Source organism: Nannobrachium achirus, assembly GCF_963921795.1.
Source record: "Nannobrachium achirus genome assembly, chromosome: 15".
Classification (NCBI taxonomy): Eukaryota; Metazoa; Chordata; class Actinopteri; order Myctophiformes; family Myctophidae; genus Nannobrachium; species Nannobrachium achirus.
In genome coordinates, this window is record NC_137822.1 from 23,750,165 (window position 1) to 23,768,571 (window position 18,407).

The 18,407-nt window shown below is 41.8% G+C and overlaps 1 protein-coding gene across 1 annotated transcript; it reads right to left on the bottom strand.

Moving 5' to 3' along the window:
* Window positions 1-748: 748 nt before the first annotated feature.
* On the bottom strand, window positions 749-18,168 carry LOC308299705 (ras-GEF domain-containing family member 1B-B-like). The gene is made up of 14 exons (XM_080743495.1): window positions 18,113-18,168; window positions 9,140-9,730; window positions 8,246-8,368; window positions 7,314-7,451; window positions 6,476-6,691; window positions 5,905-5,979; window positions 4,284-4,376; window positions 3,601-3,703; window positions 3,306-3,385; window positions 2,826-2,921; window positions 2,335-2,430; window positions 1,712-1,835; window positions 1,368-1,440; window positions 749-822 (listed from the first exon to the last, which is right to left on the bottom strand). Exons 2-14 carry the CDS (start codon window positions 9,722-9,724, stop codon window positions 789-791), a joined length of 1,836 nt encoding a protein of 611 aa, XP_080599621.1. The 5' UTR covers window positions 9,725-9,730; window positions 18,113-18,168; the 3' UTR covers window positions 749-788.
* Between the last annotated feature and the right edge of the window lie 239 nt (window positions 18,169-18,407).

Here is an 18,407-nt window from a genome sequence, read left to right on the forward strand (position 1 = left end):
CTGTATATTATGTACGATACAATACTGTATATAATCCAAGTCACATAATTGACATCTTTGTTTTTCCCTCGGAAAGTTCGCTAGTGGAATTTGTTGATTTAGTTCATTTTGTTGATCCATATGAATTTCTGCTTTCCATATTGTACATATTCCTCCAAAAGAAAGAACATGGATTTTCACTTTCCATAGCCCAAGTGTTAGAGGTCCGTCAGATGATCCAGGAGCCCCTTAGTAAACATCACTCATAATGATCAAACATCAATAGGGTTTTAAAGGAGATTTTTTGCCAAAAAGGCAATCTCACCTCTAAAAGTACTTATTTTGTCCCCCAATAGATGGTCCAGATAATGCCTCGAGTCAGTATTCATAGTTTATTTCCACCCAGCTCCGCCATTATTGCCATAAAGCCGTGAATTTGAACTCCCATTGAAATCTTGTGTTTCACGTTACTTCCGGGAGCCCGTTCACTTGGAACGGGCTGGAACGGAATTATCTGTCGCAGGCATGTAGCGAAAACATCTTTTGGGGGACCAAATTAGTACTTTTCGAGATTGCCTTTTTGGCCGAAATCCTCCTTTAAGGCCAGGCAGAATTTGGAGAATATTCTTAGAAAAATAAGTGTTTTGTTTTAGTGCAGGGTCTGTCAAAGTATGGATTAAGGCCCAGAGTTTGGTCATAGAAGAAAACAGTGCTCCAACCTCTGCATTTAGAATGCCGAGTTGTCAAGTTGGTGTAAGAAGTAGTGCTGTGGGGGAAGGCTTTGGTCCATTCAGAGGGGAATCCCGGTCTTAAGAGCGATTCTCTCGATGCAAAAGTGAGGATCTATGGCAGAAAAGAATAAATGAATATAGTCTCTTGTCAGGTGGTAACCTCTATATCCAAAACTGTTACTTTTCAAGATTCAGATTCAAAAACAGATTTATAAGCTTGTGGTTCAGCCTCATTCTGACCACACACATGATGTTTCCACAACAAAAGGATTGTGTTTATAGATGAATTTGTGCATATACATATTATATAACAATGAGGCAGAGATACAGTACATCGATGCTTTAGCAAGGCTGTTGTGCAGCAACGACATATCTTATCTATTGTTTGTTTTTTGTTTTTTTATGAATGGACAAATTTATACAACGTGAAAATAGCACATCTGCAAGTATCACAATTTTCCTTACAACTACATGCCTAAATAGGGACACCAGGTAGAAAGTGGTTAAGTCTGTCTGTGTGTTTCATAAATATTTAACCAATGAAAAGTATTAAGAATCGTGACTAAATAATAACTACACCGATTAATAGTTCTGGACATACAAGGCTTTCGGCAGAGAGCAGCCTGCTTGTGTGCGTATTTGTTAATGTGTACAAACCTCAGAGATCTACGGCTGTCTTTCTCCATGTTATTTTCGGGTCCTTCACTCTCATATGAAGCCAGATGCAGCTCTGCATGAAGGAGAGAAAGTAGAAAAGACTGAGCATTGTTTGTTTTGAAGCGTGAATGCATTTTGCACCAGCAGATTTTCACAAACCGCTGCCATATTGTTTTCATTGGCTATGCTGTTCTCCCTTTGGTTGGGTGAAAGTTGTTCCACTTGCCACCAGTCTGTTAGCATTATATAGATAGCTAGCCTTTGTGCAATTTCGAAACAGGTGATAAAACTATAGTTTGCCAATTCAAGGCGTGCTTATAGATGGATTGTGAATGAGTGCTGACCATCTTCATTGAAGATGGGCGAGGTGACCAGATGTTGGAGGATCCGACGGTCTCTCTCGAAGGGACATATCACTTGACGCCACACCAGGAACTCGCTCACCTGCTTAGCCAGGTCCCACAGTTTCTGATTAAGAAACAACAATAACAATGATAACAATCATTAAAAGTTCAGTCACAGAACTGAGCAGCCAGGTCTAAAGGTTCTCTTTGTAACTTCATCACGTTTTCACATCTCCCAGGGGTCTATACTAGGTGGCTCCTCTTTTTTCCCCCTTTAATTTAACCTCTACACACCAAAAATAGCGTATCTACTAGCTCACAACATATCGCAAAACGTTTGTCATTAAATAGGAGTAATGACCTGTACATAGATAGTGCTTACAGTAGACCATCAAAATGTATTTTTTTTGGCAAAGCAATCAGCTGAAAGCAACAGATTGCCTGCTCAGTGACAGCCATTCTCCACTCTGCCACAACAAGTCACTAAGGCCAATGGTCTCAAGAACGGCTTGAGAACACAAATCCTGTCGCTGAAAAACATCGATTTACAAGCTACTAGCGCAATACGTTGTGGCATGTTGTGAGCGTGTAGATCAGCTTGACGTGGTTAAGTTCAGACTGACCTCAAAGTTGATGTGTCCGTTGGCCAGCCTGCTGGCACAGCCCTCGTTCAGGAAGTAGATGTCCTTTATGAGCAGACTGAAGAAAGGAATCACAATCTAGAGGAGAGGTTCACAACAAGTTAGAAGCGGGATATGATTGGCCTATTTTAGGCATGTCGTTACAGTCAAAAATGTTTATTTTTGAGAAAATAAAAAGCGGAAAAACTCTACAGGACCGCAACGTGTCACGATGCAACACGTTGTGAGCTTGTAGATGGGCTATTTCTGTTCTTTTAAAGCCATTTTTCAACAGGGAGGCAAGAGCAAGAGGATATGGCTATTTGGTGGTCCTTGGCATGGAAAGGTTTAGGTACCAATGGCGTATATATGCCATCGCCAAAGGGTGTCGCTTTGCCAGAAAGAAAATTGGCAGCTTGTAGATCTATTCAATTTGGCAAACGATACCGGCATCGTATAAAACAATGTGACGAGGCCTTTGTATGCTCTCTCACCCTTTCCTGACTGCTATGTGCCGTCTCAGACCTCTGGGTGGCGCCACGGAGAGATGTGCGATAATTACTGAAGTTACTGGATGGGTCCATCTGGTGCTGAAGAATGAGAACAGATAAAGACATCACATGATGTCACACTCTCAAAAATACATACAAATGCGAAATACGAAATAATTGGAACCAAGCTCTGAACACATTTCCCGGGTCCATTAGGTTCAGCTCTATCATTTTGGACCAATGAGGAATTCTACGAACAAATGTATCTTATTTAGCTAACAACCCAGAAGGGTCATGTGATAGGGACCTGACTAATAAGAGCCAGTCAGGAAGTCAAAGTGGGTATCTGTCTGCATCACCGTTTTCAAAAGATATCTTCCTGTCGTCCATTTGTATTTACTTTATTTTCACAACAAAACATGGTCAGCAGTGTTTTGGGATGTCTACGTTTTAGGGTTTTCAATGCCAGAGTAGTTTTCTCACCTCTAGAATTGCAAATTTGTCAGTATTGACCTTATTCCAAGTCTTCCTCAGGCGAGCCACAGGACTCATATTCATCCCAGCTGTGAGTGAGAGAGAAAGAAGAAAAGCAAGAGAGTGACAGAAAGAGAATTAACGTTACAAATAGTGAGTTTGAGTAGGCATACTACAGTAGCACACAATACATACACACACAATAGACTACACCTACATAACCACAGCATATTGTGTGCATTAGTCATACTGTATACACGACTACAGCATTTATATTCATGGATGGTATTCTTAAAATACTTACTGATGATGGCCATGAGGGAGTTAAAGTTGCCAATATTGAAACACTCTTGGGCGACGTCAATGAAGAACTCGATGGCTCGCGCTCTGTGTTTCTTCTTCACTGGCTGTAAACGAGAACAGAACAGGAGGAGGATGAGGGACAGATGGAACAGGATGAAGCAGCAGAGGGCAGCAAGGAGTTCAGGAGACAAACTAGTGGCGCAACAGTTGACCCATTTAGGCCTGAAAAATACCTAAAAATGTCTTCCAAATCCTAAACGGTTTTCTGAAAAACGTATGTGTCTATATAGTGGTGCTCAAACTTTTTAATGTCAAGAACCCCTAGAAATGATATGTATTTGACCACCGACCCCCATCTCAAAATATTTTGTTCCAGGGACTCCCTATATTTATTTAAAGATTTGCACACATTTTCACGATCTTTCAAAAATAGCAGATCTACAAGCTGTGAGCTTGTATATCTGCTATTTTCTTTATAGTTAAAATAATGGTTAAAGTGGTGAAAATCTAACGTAACAAAGGTGCGTTCCCTGTCTTAGTGGGTTAATCACGGATGGATGGATTTACTTGCTTTTATTGTTAACACAACATATCCTTGTCAACATTATCAACCTTTTCTTGCAATATTTTACCATCTTTATTTGTATTGTGACACACAGACAGACAGAATAAAGCATATCTCACCATACAGATCTCAGTAGCCACAAGATAACTGAGTCGGTTGAACCAGTTGATGTAAGCCTCCAGGTTACTGGTTTTACGCTTCCTGAAGAAACCCTGAAAGAGGGAGAGAGTTCTGTTATAAACTGGTAACTCTCTTGCAGTTCCACTGTGACTTGGCACACAGCTCTTCCATGTGTTCCTTCATCAATATGACCAGTAAGACGCCCTAAGGGCGATAATCGACTGTCAGGGCGTGCGGAAACAACAGACTTTTCGGCAATTAGGCAGTGTTAATCTGGCAACGTACACACAACATTGGTTGCAGACATGGAGGCTTGTTTCACTCGCACAATCTGGCAAGACACACAGACCGAGAGAGAGAGAGTGTGACTGGACTGTGCCTCTCTTTATGTGGTGCTCTGGCGCGATCTGTTGGAGGTGGTGTGTGTGTAAACCATTTCAGGGTAGTGTGACACAGCAGGTTTCTATACTTAACTTGCTCCCTACTAGCCTGGTATAGCCAGACCACAGTATATACTAATGCAGGTAACTAACTGCAGTATATATGTGTTAACATGGGTGGATTGTTTAGCTGTGCTAGGCTAGCTCCCATGGTCGACGCAATATGATTACAGTTCTATGCAATATAGAGATCTAACGGTTTGATGTCATCTCATTTACCATAGAATATATAGCAAATGCAATAGTACTGTATAGTACATGCTATATAGCAAATAATTGTATTAGGCTACATAGTAGTGCACATCTATTTGACAAATAAATAAATTAAGAAATTAAATAAATAAACCTACATATTACACACACAAATACAGACACTGTTCCTGTGTTTTTTGTCTTCTTGTTTTGTGAACAAAGCACTTTGCGATTGCAAACTCAGTGTTTTAAAAGCTCTTTTTATATGAGGGTACTTGCTGTGCATTCAAAGAAATCCTTGTTAAAAGCTTATACAACACTGCCAGCCCACTCTCCACTGCCCGTCACCCCCTCCCTGGCCGGACCATGACTCATTCAAACATACCACTTTTCTGCACTCAACAGATCTTATTATGATACTTATGTAACACAAGGTGAGAGACCTGACTGAAGATTGCTGCACACATAAAAAAAAAAAAAAAAAGTAATAAATAAATAAAGATCACTTCAGCATGTACGTTCTAAGCATGGCCACGAAAAAAAAGTAATATAGGCTAGCAATAAATGTAAGTATACTACATTAAAATGATCCTAATAAAGTTGTTTATTTTGTCTTTGGGTACTAAGAAGAGCGCTATATACATTTTATGTATTATTATTATGATTTTTATTATTATAAAATATGTTCTGAAAATGCACGTAGCCCACCCATCTGACCACTTAAGAAGTGGTCAGACTGGTGGGCCGCGAACACTTTCAAGATCTTCAAGTGGGCTTGGTTGAGAACCACTGAAGTGATTAAAATAACACCTGGTAATGGAGTCTGTTAAGGTAACCTAGGCAGAAATATTGCATCTCGATTTTTCACCAAAAGAGTTTAATACGTAATAAATAATTAATCCAAACACCGGCTATTTACTCAGGACCAGAAATGTGTCGTTCCACTGTGTTTGGGATACACTGAACAAAAATAAATACTGTAAAATACCTTGTGATTTTCCAAGGGGTCCTTCATGGAGAACGTCTGGATGAACTCCTCAGGGCCAATGAAACTCAGCCTGTCCTGCACGGAGAGAAGACATTTGAACACTCTTTTAGGAGTTAAATGAACACACACTAAAGCCTACAGCCTACCTATAATACAGTGGTTCTCAAAGTGGATTTCAGGGACTCTCTAGGTTTCTTCATGGGGGTCTAAATCCTGCATTTACTGTAACTTTGACAGTGTACAAATGGAACCAAATGGACGCCAACGGGTCCATTTGGTTCCATTTGTACACTGTCAAAGTTAAGGGGAGACCTTCAAATGTGAAAGTTTGAGAACCACTGCTATAATATAATATGTCCCCATGACTCCCGTGGCAATATAAACACTTTCCCTCTATCGGTGAGCAACTCTTCCTCACAAATAAACAATGCTATGTGGGAGGGAGCGGGCGGTCAGAAATGGAATCATTGAGGGGGCGGGGCGGGAGTGGTCAGGAATCTACACATACAAAACTGAAAAAGTACAGAACTATGGCACCACTTCTTTAACTAAACTGAATCTAACTTCTTACCAGTTCGATGTGTGTGAGCTGTTGGGCGAGGACAAAGGGCTCGTCGCACACGCTCAGCATGTCGCTGCGCTGACCCGAGGACTGCTTGCTCTTCAGAGAGGCCGGTCTCTCCATGGCCACGGCGTTGAGCGCTGCCACCGCCTCCTCGTACTGTCCCAGAGCCGACAGGCGCTTGATCAACCTCTGGGTCATCTGCTGCATGGCTCGCCACGAGTACTGGATCAATGCAATACACACAGAGCAAAACCATACAGCATAAGGCAGGTGTCTTCAACAAGGGGTCTGGGGCTCCTACAGAGGGTCCTCAGAGTTACTACAGGGTTGGGGTGCCAAATCTTTGTGTGATAGCATCCCTGTTCTGAGGAGAACTTCAGCCAAAGATAGATCTACAGTACACTCCCCGAAGCGATGTTGTGAGCTTGTAGTCCAGCTATTTTCGGCAAAGAGGTTTGGTGTAAAGCAGACAACGTGCAGAGTGAAAAGTCAGGTTTGCTAAAAACTTAAATCTCTGAAAATGCTAATTAACATGAATTCAACAGCGATGACGGTGCTGTCAATTAAGTCTATGAAGCATCTATGAAGTTGAATCTACCACACAATTCTATACAATATGTAGGGGTCCCTTCTTCACGGATAAGCGGTTGAAGATGGATGGTCCCTGATTCATCTCTAAGGGGTCCTTGGCCTGAAAGACCCCTGGTATAATGCAGTGTTTCTCAACATGTGGGCTGGGGACTACTGGTGAGCCGTGAGGATATTACAAGTGGGCCCCAAAAATAATCTCCAGAAAAGATTTTAACAACAATATAACATTGATACATTGTTGTTACACACGAACCTCATCTGCTCGGGCCACGTGGTGAGTCATGTCCTTGAGGCAGCGCATCATCCTCTCGTCTCTGAAGTCGTAGGGGAAGGTCTCCGTCCACTCTGTCAACAGCTGGACCAGCTTGGGGGCCACGTCTCGGACACGGATCTGACAGCGTTGGTGGAATTACGTTAGTGTTTACAAGGAGCCTGAGGACATCTAGATGATATACAGCAGGTCCGCTTCCCCTGTGCGTCTCTTTAGCGGTAGGTGCACTGCTTAGCTACTAAAATCAACCACTTGAAAATAAACCACTTTGGAGATTTGCACACATTTTCATTACTTTTCAAAAATAGCAGATCTACAAGCTCGCAGCGCGGCACTCGGTGCCGCGCTGTGAGCTTGTATATCTGCTATTTTTCAATAGCTAAAGTATCAAATAATTCTAGGCCTAAATGGGTTGACTAAACTGAATCCACACTTCCCCAGCGCGTCTCTTTAGCGGTGGGTGCACTGCTTGGCTACTAAAATCAACCACTTGAACATAAACCACTTTGGTGGTGACTTTGGCTGAGGACGAAACGTGTTAACCTGAATAAAAGAATGTGCACTTGGGCGAGCCTATGTCTTGCTTTTTTCATGTTTTTGGAGTGCTGCCCTTTCCACTTTGGTGGTTTCTTTTCAACAAGGAGCCTGAAGATGTTTGAGTGTTTATGCAGCGTTCTTTTGAGCATTGTGAGGACCATAAATATTAGGGTTGGGCAAATACCAAAAAAGACTGAAGTGAACAAATATATATATATTCTTTTCCCCTCAGGCCTATATAAACGAAACAACATGAAAACCACATAACCCTGTACTATACTTCATTTGTATCGGTTTAGCTAATTCCAGTGATTATGTCATCCATAATTGGATTACTGTAACATCTTCCTCTACTTCTCTCTGTGTGTTGTACCTACTTTGTCCAGCAGGGGGTCCCCGGAGCGCTGCTGCTCCACACAGAGGTGACAGACCCGGGTCATCAGCTCATAGGGGTGCAGGAAGAGACGAGAGCTCAGTAGGAAGGTGAACACATATGACCTCTGGTGGACGGGAAGCAAAACAAACAGGGACCAGATCAGAAAATATGCAAAGAATTTAACAACAACCTCAATGCAAAATACACAAAGGACAATGACAAAATATCCATTTAGCTCCCTCCCTTCTACTAATAGGCCTACAGCAATATGGAAAAAGAAAACAGCTACTGTACCGCCAATATATTTGTAAATTTAGCATGGCAATATATCTGAGTTCTTTTTGAGCCCTCCATAAATTAGTATCAATGTTGACAAGTTTAGGCGACTGTACTTGGCTGCCTACATCAAACATGCATTGAGGGAATGTGTTTGTGAATGCTTGAATTATTTGAGCTCAATTTCAAAAACCGCATATGGCTTATGCCTGTTGGAATAATTGATAGGGCATGGTTACTCCAATCAGTGAAGATCTCAATTACTTTGCATAATCATCATAATCATTTCCATGTTGAGAAATGTTCATATAGTTTCAAACACTTTCAAAAAGTAGTGGAAATAGCAGTGCTACAAGCTCGGCTATTTACACTATAAATGTATAAAGAATAAAGTTATTAAATATGCCAGACATTCCTTAGTATATTTAGGTTATTTGTCATATCTTCCCTGTGCAACTTAAAAGCCAAACAGAAATGTAATTTTTATTCATGTGCTCCAGTGTTCAGCAGCAAAAACACAATCAAGTCAATAATAGCAATTATTTGTGTGACAATTAATCGTCATGTAAAATGTCACAATCGTGACAGCCCTAGAAACTGATAGATCATGGTTTCTCACGTCAGGGTAGTAGTCGACCGTCGGAACCAAGTGCTGGATCAGCGCCTCGAGCGACCCAGACACCAAGCTGTTGTCATGGTAGCACATCTCGCCGTAGCTGGCGGTGATGCCGTTGCCGTAGGTACCACCATGGTGTTCTTTGGCTACGGTGGCGTTGCTGCAATGGGTCTCAGTGCTGTTGCTGCTGCAGCTGCTGCCGTTACGGTAGAGGTGGTCGCCTCCGCCGCCGCCATGGGCATTACGGTAAGAGCGTCCGCTGCTACAGGAACTGGCGGTGCGACGGGGACTGTGGTGCGTCTGTTGGGACACGGCGTAGGGGTTCTCTGTCATGTGGTTGTTGTTGTTGTACATACGGCCCTTAGACGTGGGCACGGCGACGCCGCCGCCATTCCGGTAGGGGCTGTGAGGCTGTGGGACGTCGTAAGGGTTTTCCGTGGCGGGGCAGTAGGCGTTGTCGTAGAGGTTTTCCCGGCTGGGACTGGCGGCTGCGTTGCAGTACGGACTGTGAGGCTGAGAGTTGTTGTTGTTGCTGCTGTAGGGACCGCAGGGGCCAAACTTGCCAGCGTAGGGAGTGGTAGGAGGCATGGTGACCTGGAGAATGTGAAGGGTAAACGTGTCATTAAAAAGCACTTTCAAACTGGACTCGCCATTATGTCATTATAGGCAAAGTATATTGAAAACCTTAAGTAAAAGATATTCTAAAGTTTTTTCAAAAAGTAGCACATCTACTGACTACGCCACCGCTGACTACGTGTCGCATCTTGTGAGCTTGTATCCAGCAGACATTTGCGTTCCAACTTTTAAGTGCCAATTGGACCAATTAAGGACCGATGCCACAGATATTTTACACACGCGCACGCACGCACGCACGCACGCACGCACGCACGCACGCACGCACGCACGCACACACACACACACACACACGAGTGTGGAGACATGCCAGGGTAAACCCGTGCAGTGCCACTCTGTCTCCTGCACTCTTGGATTAGCTGCTCAATGCCGTCCTTCTAATTCTGTTAAAGGTAATAATAAAATAAATAATAAGAATAAATCAACACACGGCTCACAAACTGTCAAAACCACTCTACAAGCCATGTCTTTTACTTGCCGAAAGATCATGCCCACTTGCTCTAAAGTAAATCGTCCATTTTAAAATGATAGGTAAAATTTGCGCTTGTAACACATTGATGTTAAATCCAATCGATAACAGTGACAACAGTCACTTTGAAGAAAACAGAATGAATGCGACTGCTATGGTCAGCATGGTTTTGTTTGGGTTTTTCAATCCCTGAAAAGTTTACAATTGGGACATTTGAGTTACTACATCCCACAGTACTGAAATGTTGTAATTTTCTAGATGGAACTGTGAGTGTAAGGCCTGATTATAAGCTGGGATGACTAAATGGCAGTTTGAATTTGACGTTTAAAGCAAGGAATTTAGGCTCCTTTTGTTTGTAAACTTTGAAAAATTACAGTCTTTGCGTGTAAGTTTGATGTGGCAAGTAAAAATGTAGGAAAAGATATCCATGCATCATGGTTTACTTCAAAGTGGAGGCCAAAGTCACATTGTTGCATGTGCCCACTAGATTTCTCTCCTTTCAAGATAGTTTTGAAAACATGGGAGAATATAACTTTCAAACATGAATATCCCCATAAACTTTTGCATTCATGCATCATGTTTTTTTTTCCAAGACCCAAAACTGTGTGCGTGTGCATCCTTCAATCCGTTGTTCCTGTTGTTTGGGAACCCAAAACATAAAACAAGTCTGTCCCACTCAGACAGGTCTGCACATTCTCCCATAAAAAAGACTAAACTCAATCTGCTTGGCTCCAGAGCTGAAGACATCCAAGAATTCCAACTTTAATCTATTCAACTTCAGCCAGATTTTAGACCAAAATCCCATAATGTGGTTTTAAATGGTAGCTGGCTGTGTTGGGGCCTGTTTAGAACAGAAGCATATGGGGGATGTCTTTAACAATAGAGGTATTATCCAGCCTGTCACGGTATTAACGACCACACAAAGACCCCAGGAAGAGACCAGACCAGATCAGACCAGATCACAAACTCACTCACTCGCTTCACCGTCATGATATCCATGTGTCCGTATTGACATGACGGAGTATGTCAGTGGACATTTCAGTCATTCTAAAAACATTTTTTCATATAATTTTTTGGGGACAGGTGGAAAACATGTACTGTGTGCCCCAAAAAAAACATATTCAATATTGATATTCAATCACAAATTCTTGTTATCTTTTCATTGGTTATATTAACTCTGATCTACACAATCAAAGTGCTTTGTGACGCAATGTGTTTGACAACTTGTAGATTCCAATTTTGCAACTACAAAAAGTGAAGGGAAAAAATGTAAAATGAAATATGGAGATACAAGGTTTCTGCCCAACAGTGACAACATGCTTTGTGCAGTGAGTTAGAGCATTATAGCATACTAGACGGCCCAGCGTCTAGTCGGCGACCTGGCCAACTCGGAACAATGTAAATAGGGAATGAATGCCCCGCCCTTTAATGCAAACCCCATTATACCTGTTTTCATAGGACCCGTTTTGACCATCTGTCTGCCTGTGTCCATTTATGCCCATATATGGAGATATCTGTATCTGTCTGTCTGTCTGTCGGCGTCCATTTTATGTCCATATATGGAGATCACTGCAGTTATAGTTCTGGGTCCATTTTATGCCCATATATGGAGATATCTGTCTATCTGCGTCCATTTTATGCCCATATATGGAGTATCTGTCTGTGCCTCCAACTGTGTTGCAGACACAGTGCCGGTTCCCCCTTTAATGCAAACCTCATTATACCTGTTGTCATAGGACCCGTTTTGAACATCTGTTTGCCTGTGTCCATTTATGCCCATATATGGAGATATCTGTATCTGTCTGTCTGCGTCCATTTTATGCCCATATATGGAGATCTTTGACCATCTGTTTGCCTCTGTCCATTTATGTCCATATATGGAGATATCTGTATCTGTCTGTCTGCAATCCATTTTATGCCCATATATGGGGGCATTCATTTTATGCCCATATATGGAGAACGCGTGTGCCCGTGGGACGAACGGTTCTCGAGATACGCGGATTACATACATACATACACAATCACAGAGATTTTTTGTTGACTCATGTGGCGTACGTGATGTCAGAGCCTTTTATGAAGTGATGTCACAATGAGTCAGAGCTTTCGCCGATTATTATGCCATGCCATCTTGAAGTCACTGACTGTGAATGTGCTATGGGTTTACAGCAGATTTAAAGGGTTCTCTCACTGACCTGCTGGTGATCTTGTGGTTTGGTTTGAATAAACCACAGTGTCTTATTTCTACACACAGAGATGAAAGGACTTTTCAGAACATAAACCCTAAACTTTCCTGCAATTACATTTATATTTACCCAGAGAATTGCTCTCCACAAAAAGCTTAAGTATTTTAATTTAAAGCCTAATGTCTAATGCATGATCTCTACAGTGCACTGCCACACACACACACACACACACACACACGTCCAAGTCCAAGTACGAAGTCCAAGTACTTTTGACTGATTCATACTTGAAGCTGTGCATGTCACAGCACAATGCGTTGTGAGTTTGTAGATCAGCTATTTCTAGTGCGCTACACCCGAAACTAAGTATAATTCAAGCCAACTTATTCCTGCACCGACAAAGCTGTTAGTGCACCATAAGCCAAAGTGTAACCACCTTGAACCCTTGGTCACCTTCACGGTTAGCCAAATATCGACAAGACGACTGGGCCACAAGATCAGTGCTACTGTGCTGCAAAAGTAAATTCCTGGTACTAATGCGATTCCGTTCAGGGGGCATGCATGGCCAACCTGTGGCAGTTCAGAGTGGGCCTGTTCCAGAGAAGCACACATGTGACCACACTGCCTTTGGTCCTCAGCAATCAGCAGTGGCTGGGAAGTAGTGCTGTCACAATTATTACATAATCGTCTAATAATCGCAATTATTTGAGGTAATCGCAGTTATTTTACATAATCGTCATAATCGTTTCCATGTTCACTTTCAAAAAGTAGTGGAAATAGCAGATCTACAAGCTCACAACGCGTCGCATCGCGACGTGTTGTGAGCTTGTAGATCGGCTATTTCCACTATCAATGTTCTTTTTTAAGTATAAAATTGTCAAATATGTCAGTAATTTCTTTTTAGATTTACGTTATGTGTCATGATTGCCATGTGCAACTTCAAAGCCTAAAAGCCAAACAGAAATGTAATTGTCAACGACAAATACACAATTAAATCATTAATCGCAATTATTTGAGGGACAATTAATCGTCATGTAAAATGTCATAATCGTGACAGCCCTAGTGGGATGTAACAAAGCACATTTCCTCAAGTGATTGTACTTAAGTACAATGTTGAGGTATCTTTTACTTTACTGGAGTATTTACAATTTTATTCAATATTTTTACTTCTACTCCACTATATCTCAGAGGACAATATTGTACTTTTACTACCCTACAATTACATAACTTGAGTTACTAGTTACTTTTGGTTTTGATTATTGTTACAAAACATACATCTTCAGCTTCGCATTATGAGCTTGTAGATCTACTATTTTCAAAAGATTTTTAGACATTACACATTTGAGAAACTTGTGAAACAGGACAGTCTGCAGTACAGTATTGAGTAAGTACTTTCTACTTATTTGGTTCTTTAAGTACATTTTGATGCCAAATGCCAATACATTTATTTTATACTTTTACTCAAGTAAATTTAGAATTCCGGACTTTTATTTGTAACAGTGTTGTCAGTGTATTTCTACTTTGCAGTATTGATACTTTTACTTAACAAATGTGAGTGAAAGAACCAAGTTGGATGGGATTATCACAGTCATCCCCATGTTCCCTCATTAATAGTTTCCCCATCCCAAATAGGCCATCATTTAAGAACACATCCCAGATCTTTGTTTGTGACGCAATACTTTCTTAAGTTATTTCTAATGAATTTGTTATTAGACCTGACAACAAACAAGCAAGTGAATTGGGGCCGAACTCAATCACACATGAAACTGTCCCGATATGTAGTTTGTCCTTGTCCGTTCTAAAGAGACTAGCCCGGACTAATGACATTAACTACAGCACGTACACCATTACAGATGAAGGCGCACCAGAGTGCATTAATAGAAATCCAATGTAAGAAGTCCTTCTCGCCATTTGTGCCATATCTATGCCAGCTGGATTTAGGCAAACTAATACAGAAACCGAAAGCTTAAGATCTCCTCATGTCACTAACTATTTGTATGCTGGATTTAGGAAAACTAAAATAGAAACTAAAAGTAACAGTAGATAGATCATACCAAATATCACAACCATTGTTTTGTGAATTTGTGGGCCTAATCAGTGGGGTCAGCTTAGGTCCTACAGTATGTTCCCTCAGCTTCAGAGCCAGCCTTTCAATGTCATGGTATGCAAAATTCTGCCCCCAGCATCTACCAGATGGAGACACTACTTCTTCTAGTTTTGTACTATTTGTCCTCGCCATCACAGTGCCAACCATAGACATAAAAAGCTAGATGCCTCATCCGCCACAGTTCATAGGAGCGACGTGCAACAACTGGAGGCCGGACGTCCAGGAGTGCCGGAGACCATTTTCCGGGACTTAAATTATACAGAGCTTTATTGGCACGTCTCCATCCAGTGCAGATGTTGCGTGACTCTGTCAGTGTATCAAAAAGGCTACTGGGTTAAGGTAGACCGAAGCTTGTGATTGGCTGCGCGGAGGTGACGAAAGTCTGGGGGACGGAGATACACCTAAACCTAAACTTAACCCAACACTGGTGAATGCTAACCTGCCGACGCTGGTGAGTGCTAGCCTGGTGAAATGCTAACCAGCCGACGCTGGTGAATGCCAAGCTGGTGAATGCCAAGCTGGTGAATGTTAAACTGGTCGGACCAATGGTGCTTAACCCAGTTGCTTTTTTGATACACTCGGACTTAAAGACCTGCAAAAAATACTCTCCCCACGAGGCATATGCCCAGAACCTTTCTATGTCTATGGTGTGAACTCACTACTGGCGCGCAGGTCAGAGGGCCGCATTAACAGAGCATTAGTCTCGTTGGGTGTTATTCGGCTCTGCAACGTTTTGCTGTTTCGCAAAAACCAGGAAGAGTGTCTCAGTGTCTTTCAACTCACCAGTCACCTTTGTTTTGGTGAGTAGCAAAACTGTATTTGTTATTTTTGGACCAGACAAGAGTGTGCGCAGGCTTTCCTGCCGGCGCACCGGATGGTTACTGACATAGCGTTAAGGAGAACTCTTTCAAACGCTTTACGGACCAGAGCTAGCTGTCGACCAGGTTTGGTTTCCTGGTTGTCCCTACATAAACCTACATAAACAGGTGCAACAGGTTTGAAAGGACTTTAAAAGCCTCGAAGTCCTCGCATTGTACAACAAAGTGCTTATCACAGCTAGATTGTCAGTGGGACAGATTACTGATTGTACACTATAGCCGTTCACTACTGATAACGGGAAAAAAACTAAATAATCGTAAGTAAAAATGAGCAAGTAAAACACTTCCAGCTAACCGGTTGCAGGGGCGTCACACCAAATTCTGGGCCCTGTGGGTACAAGGATTCACTGCGGGCCCCCCATGAATGTTAAACTACTGAAAAATAGCAGATATACAAGCTCACAGTGCGGCACAGAGTGCCGCGCTGCGAGCTTGTAGATCTGCTATTTTTGAAAAAGCGTGAAAATGTGTGCAAGAAACTTATGTTTCTATGTCAGTGGTGCTCAAACGTTTTCATGTGAAGGACCCCCAAGATGATGTGTATTTGGCCACAGCTAGACCCCCATCTCAAAATATTTAGTTCCAGGGACCCCTCCCCGGAAGCAAAATTTTAGTTACAAATGTTCGCTTAAAAAATACATATTCAAAGATTTTTACGACTTTTCAAAAATAGCAGATCTACAAGCTCGCAGCGCGGCTGTGAGCTTGTATATCTGCTATTTTTCAATAGCTAAAGTTACTATAGGGCCCCTCCACCTTGGGCCCTAGTAACTCAGTCCCACTTTCCTACCCCTTGTGACGCCCCTGACCGGTTGTATAACCTCTCCCAGTAGCCTACTGCCATGCAGAACAGGCCATATCAGAGCAGATAAAGAGCAATTAAAGTCACTTTTATGAGCCGTTCAACTTTGCACCACAAACTTCACCCCATGCATGCACTTCTGGTTCCAATGTGTCAGGTGGTGTTATGTACCGAAACTGAACTGCTGAATGAGAACAATCTGTCTTATTGCTGACACGTACAAAGAGAATCCTGAATGCTGCCTAAAAACAAAGACAAATAAACAGTGTTTATACTGGTCTTACACCAACATTCAGAGTGGTTTGCAGCATGAGGCGTTATTTTGCTTTATACCTGACGACCGACAATGAGTCAAGAGTGACACACCTGAACTTGTGCCACTCTCAAGCTAAACTCAACACTGGTATTATTTTATTGTGTAAGAAAGAGGTGGAAAAAAAACTATATGTATGCATGTATATATATATATATATATATATATATATATATATATATATATATATATATATATATATATATATATATATATATATATATATATATATTCTTCTTTTTAAAGTGCATTGTTGCACTCTGAATGTATTTGTTTCTATTCTTTAAAGCACTTTGAATTGCCTTGAAATATGAAAGGTGCTGTATATATAAAGTTGCCTTGCCTTGCCTATGAGAGACCCAGTGTGCTGGACTGGTACAATATTAACCCAGACACATGAGATACAACACGTTCCTAAAGACGTGTTATCTCCATCTCTCTCAATTCAAAGAGGCTTTATTGGCATGAGAAAATCATTGCCTGGTTACCATAGCAAAAGTGGAACAAAGCAATCAAAACAAAGGAAAATGTGTACATTTGGACATGAATAAAGAATATGGTGCGCTGTAACAGTTACAGAACTGTTACATTGCAACTTACAAGAACATGTTAATTGTGAATTCGCTGTCACAATAGTTATACATCCACTTAGGAAATGGGCTTAGCTTGGGATAAACCTTTGAAACGGATGACAGCAGCAATTCCATGTTTTGCATTCACTTTGTATACAACCTCTACCTCTCGGTCTCTCTCTCTCTCTCTCTCGTGAAACCCATTTATGTCTGTCTGACTTTCTGTCTGTCTCTCAACATCAGAGGCAACCATGAGCCATCATCAAATTATTAAGGACAACAGACAGCATGTCGGAATGGAGAGAGCCTCCCATTCACAACATACTGTCACACAGGTCCTACTAGCCTACTAGTTTGTCCATATCTAACCCCACATCTCTCTGGCATGCACAGTTGCACATTGGGTGGATCCTGGAGTTTTTAATCACGTATGGTCACGGTTCATATACGTTTAAAATCCTACAATCTGACTGTGTTTTCTGTAAAACACACATTCTGTTCACACACACACACACACACACACACACACACACACACACAACACACACACACACACACACACACACACACACACACACACACACACACACACACACACACACACTCTTTTAGTCAAGAGTGTCTGACTCATGCCAGTAAAAGCAGTTTACCACCAAACCCACTCAGGCCATCACAGTTCACAGGAACACCAGTCTAATTATAACCACATGCTGCATGTAAACAATAACAAAAACAATGGTGGAATCATGCGGGTGCACTGCATTCAGTTCATTAAGTTACAGCGGATAATTAACAGTCACTCCTACTAGTTGAGGGTTTTGCAAAAACGTGAAAGTTAACGGCCGCGGTATTTATAATAAATGCAAAAGGAAAACTAAAGAATGTCGAAATTAAACATTTAAGAAACATTTGCAACTCTTGAGAGTGAACAAATGTGGTTACATTTATCAGAAATTAAAATAACACCGAGGAATGGACTCTAAAACGTAAGTATAACCGAGGCAGCCATTTCATAAACTTACCTCCCTGCGATAAGTGAATGCAAACCCTGTCCAAGAAGTTGTTTTAAATCCGCAGTCCAAAGTGAACGACTAATTATTATTATGACGTGATAATGATCCTGTAATGGTTTTGAAACACGGAGACACGCAGCAGCACGAGCAGCGCGCACTGTCTGCAGGCAGGCAGCGTGAAACAATGTATCTGATCTGAATGAAATGAGAGAGACGGAGTCGTTTGAACTAATGACTTCCAGAGAGCCGGGAAAAGCAGCCAATCGGCTGCCGGGGGTCGTGTCCGCGGTCGGCTCCGATAACC

Bases quoted from the DNA above. Each gene is read 5' to 3' on its own strand.
- LOC308299705 (XM_080743495.1), bottom strand. From the start codon at position 9,724: ATGCCTCCTACCACTCCCTACGCTGGCAAGTTTGGCCCCTGCGGTCCC. The intron at 3,386-3,600 runs GTAAGTATTTTA...TCTCACTCACAG, and splicing joins CTCCCTCATGGCCATCATCA to CTGGGATGAATATGAGTCCT. The intron at 823-1,367 runs GTTTGTACACAT...TTTCTGCCATAG, and splicing joins GACAGCCGTAGATCTCTGAG to ATCCTCACTTTTGCATCGAG.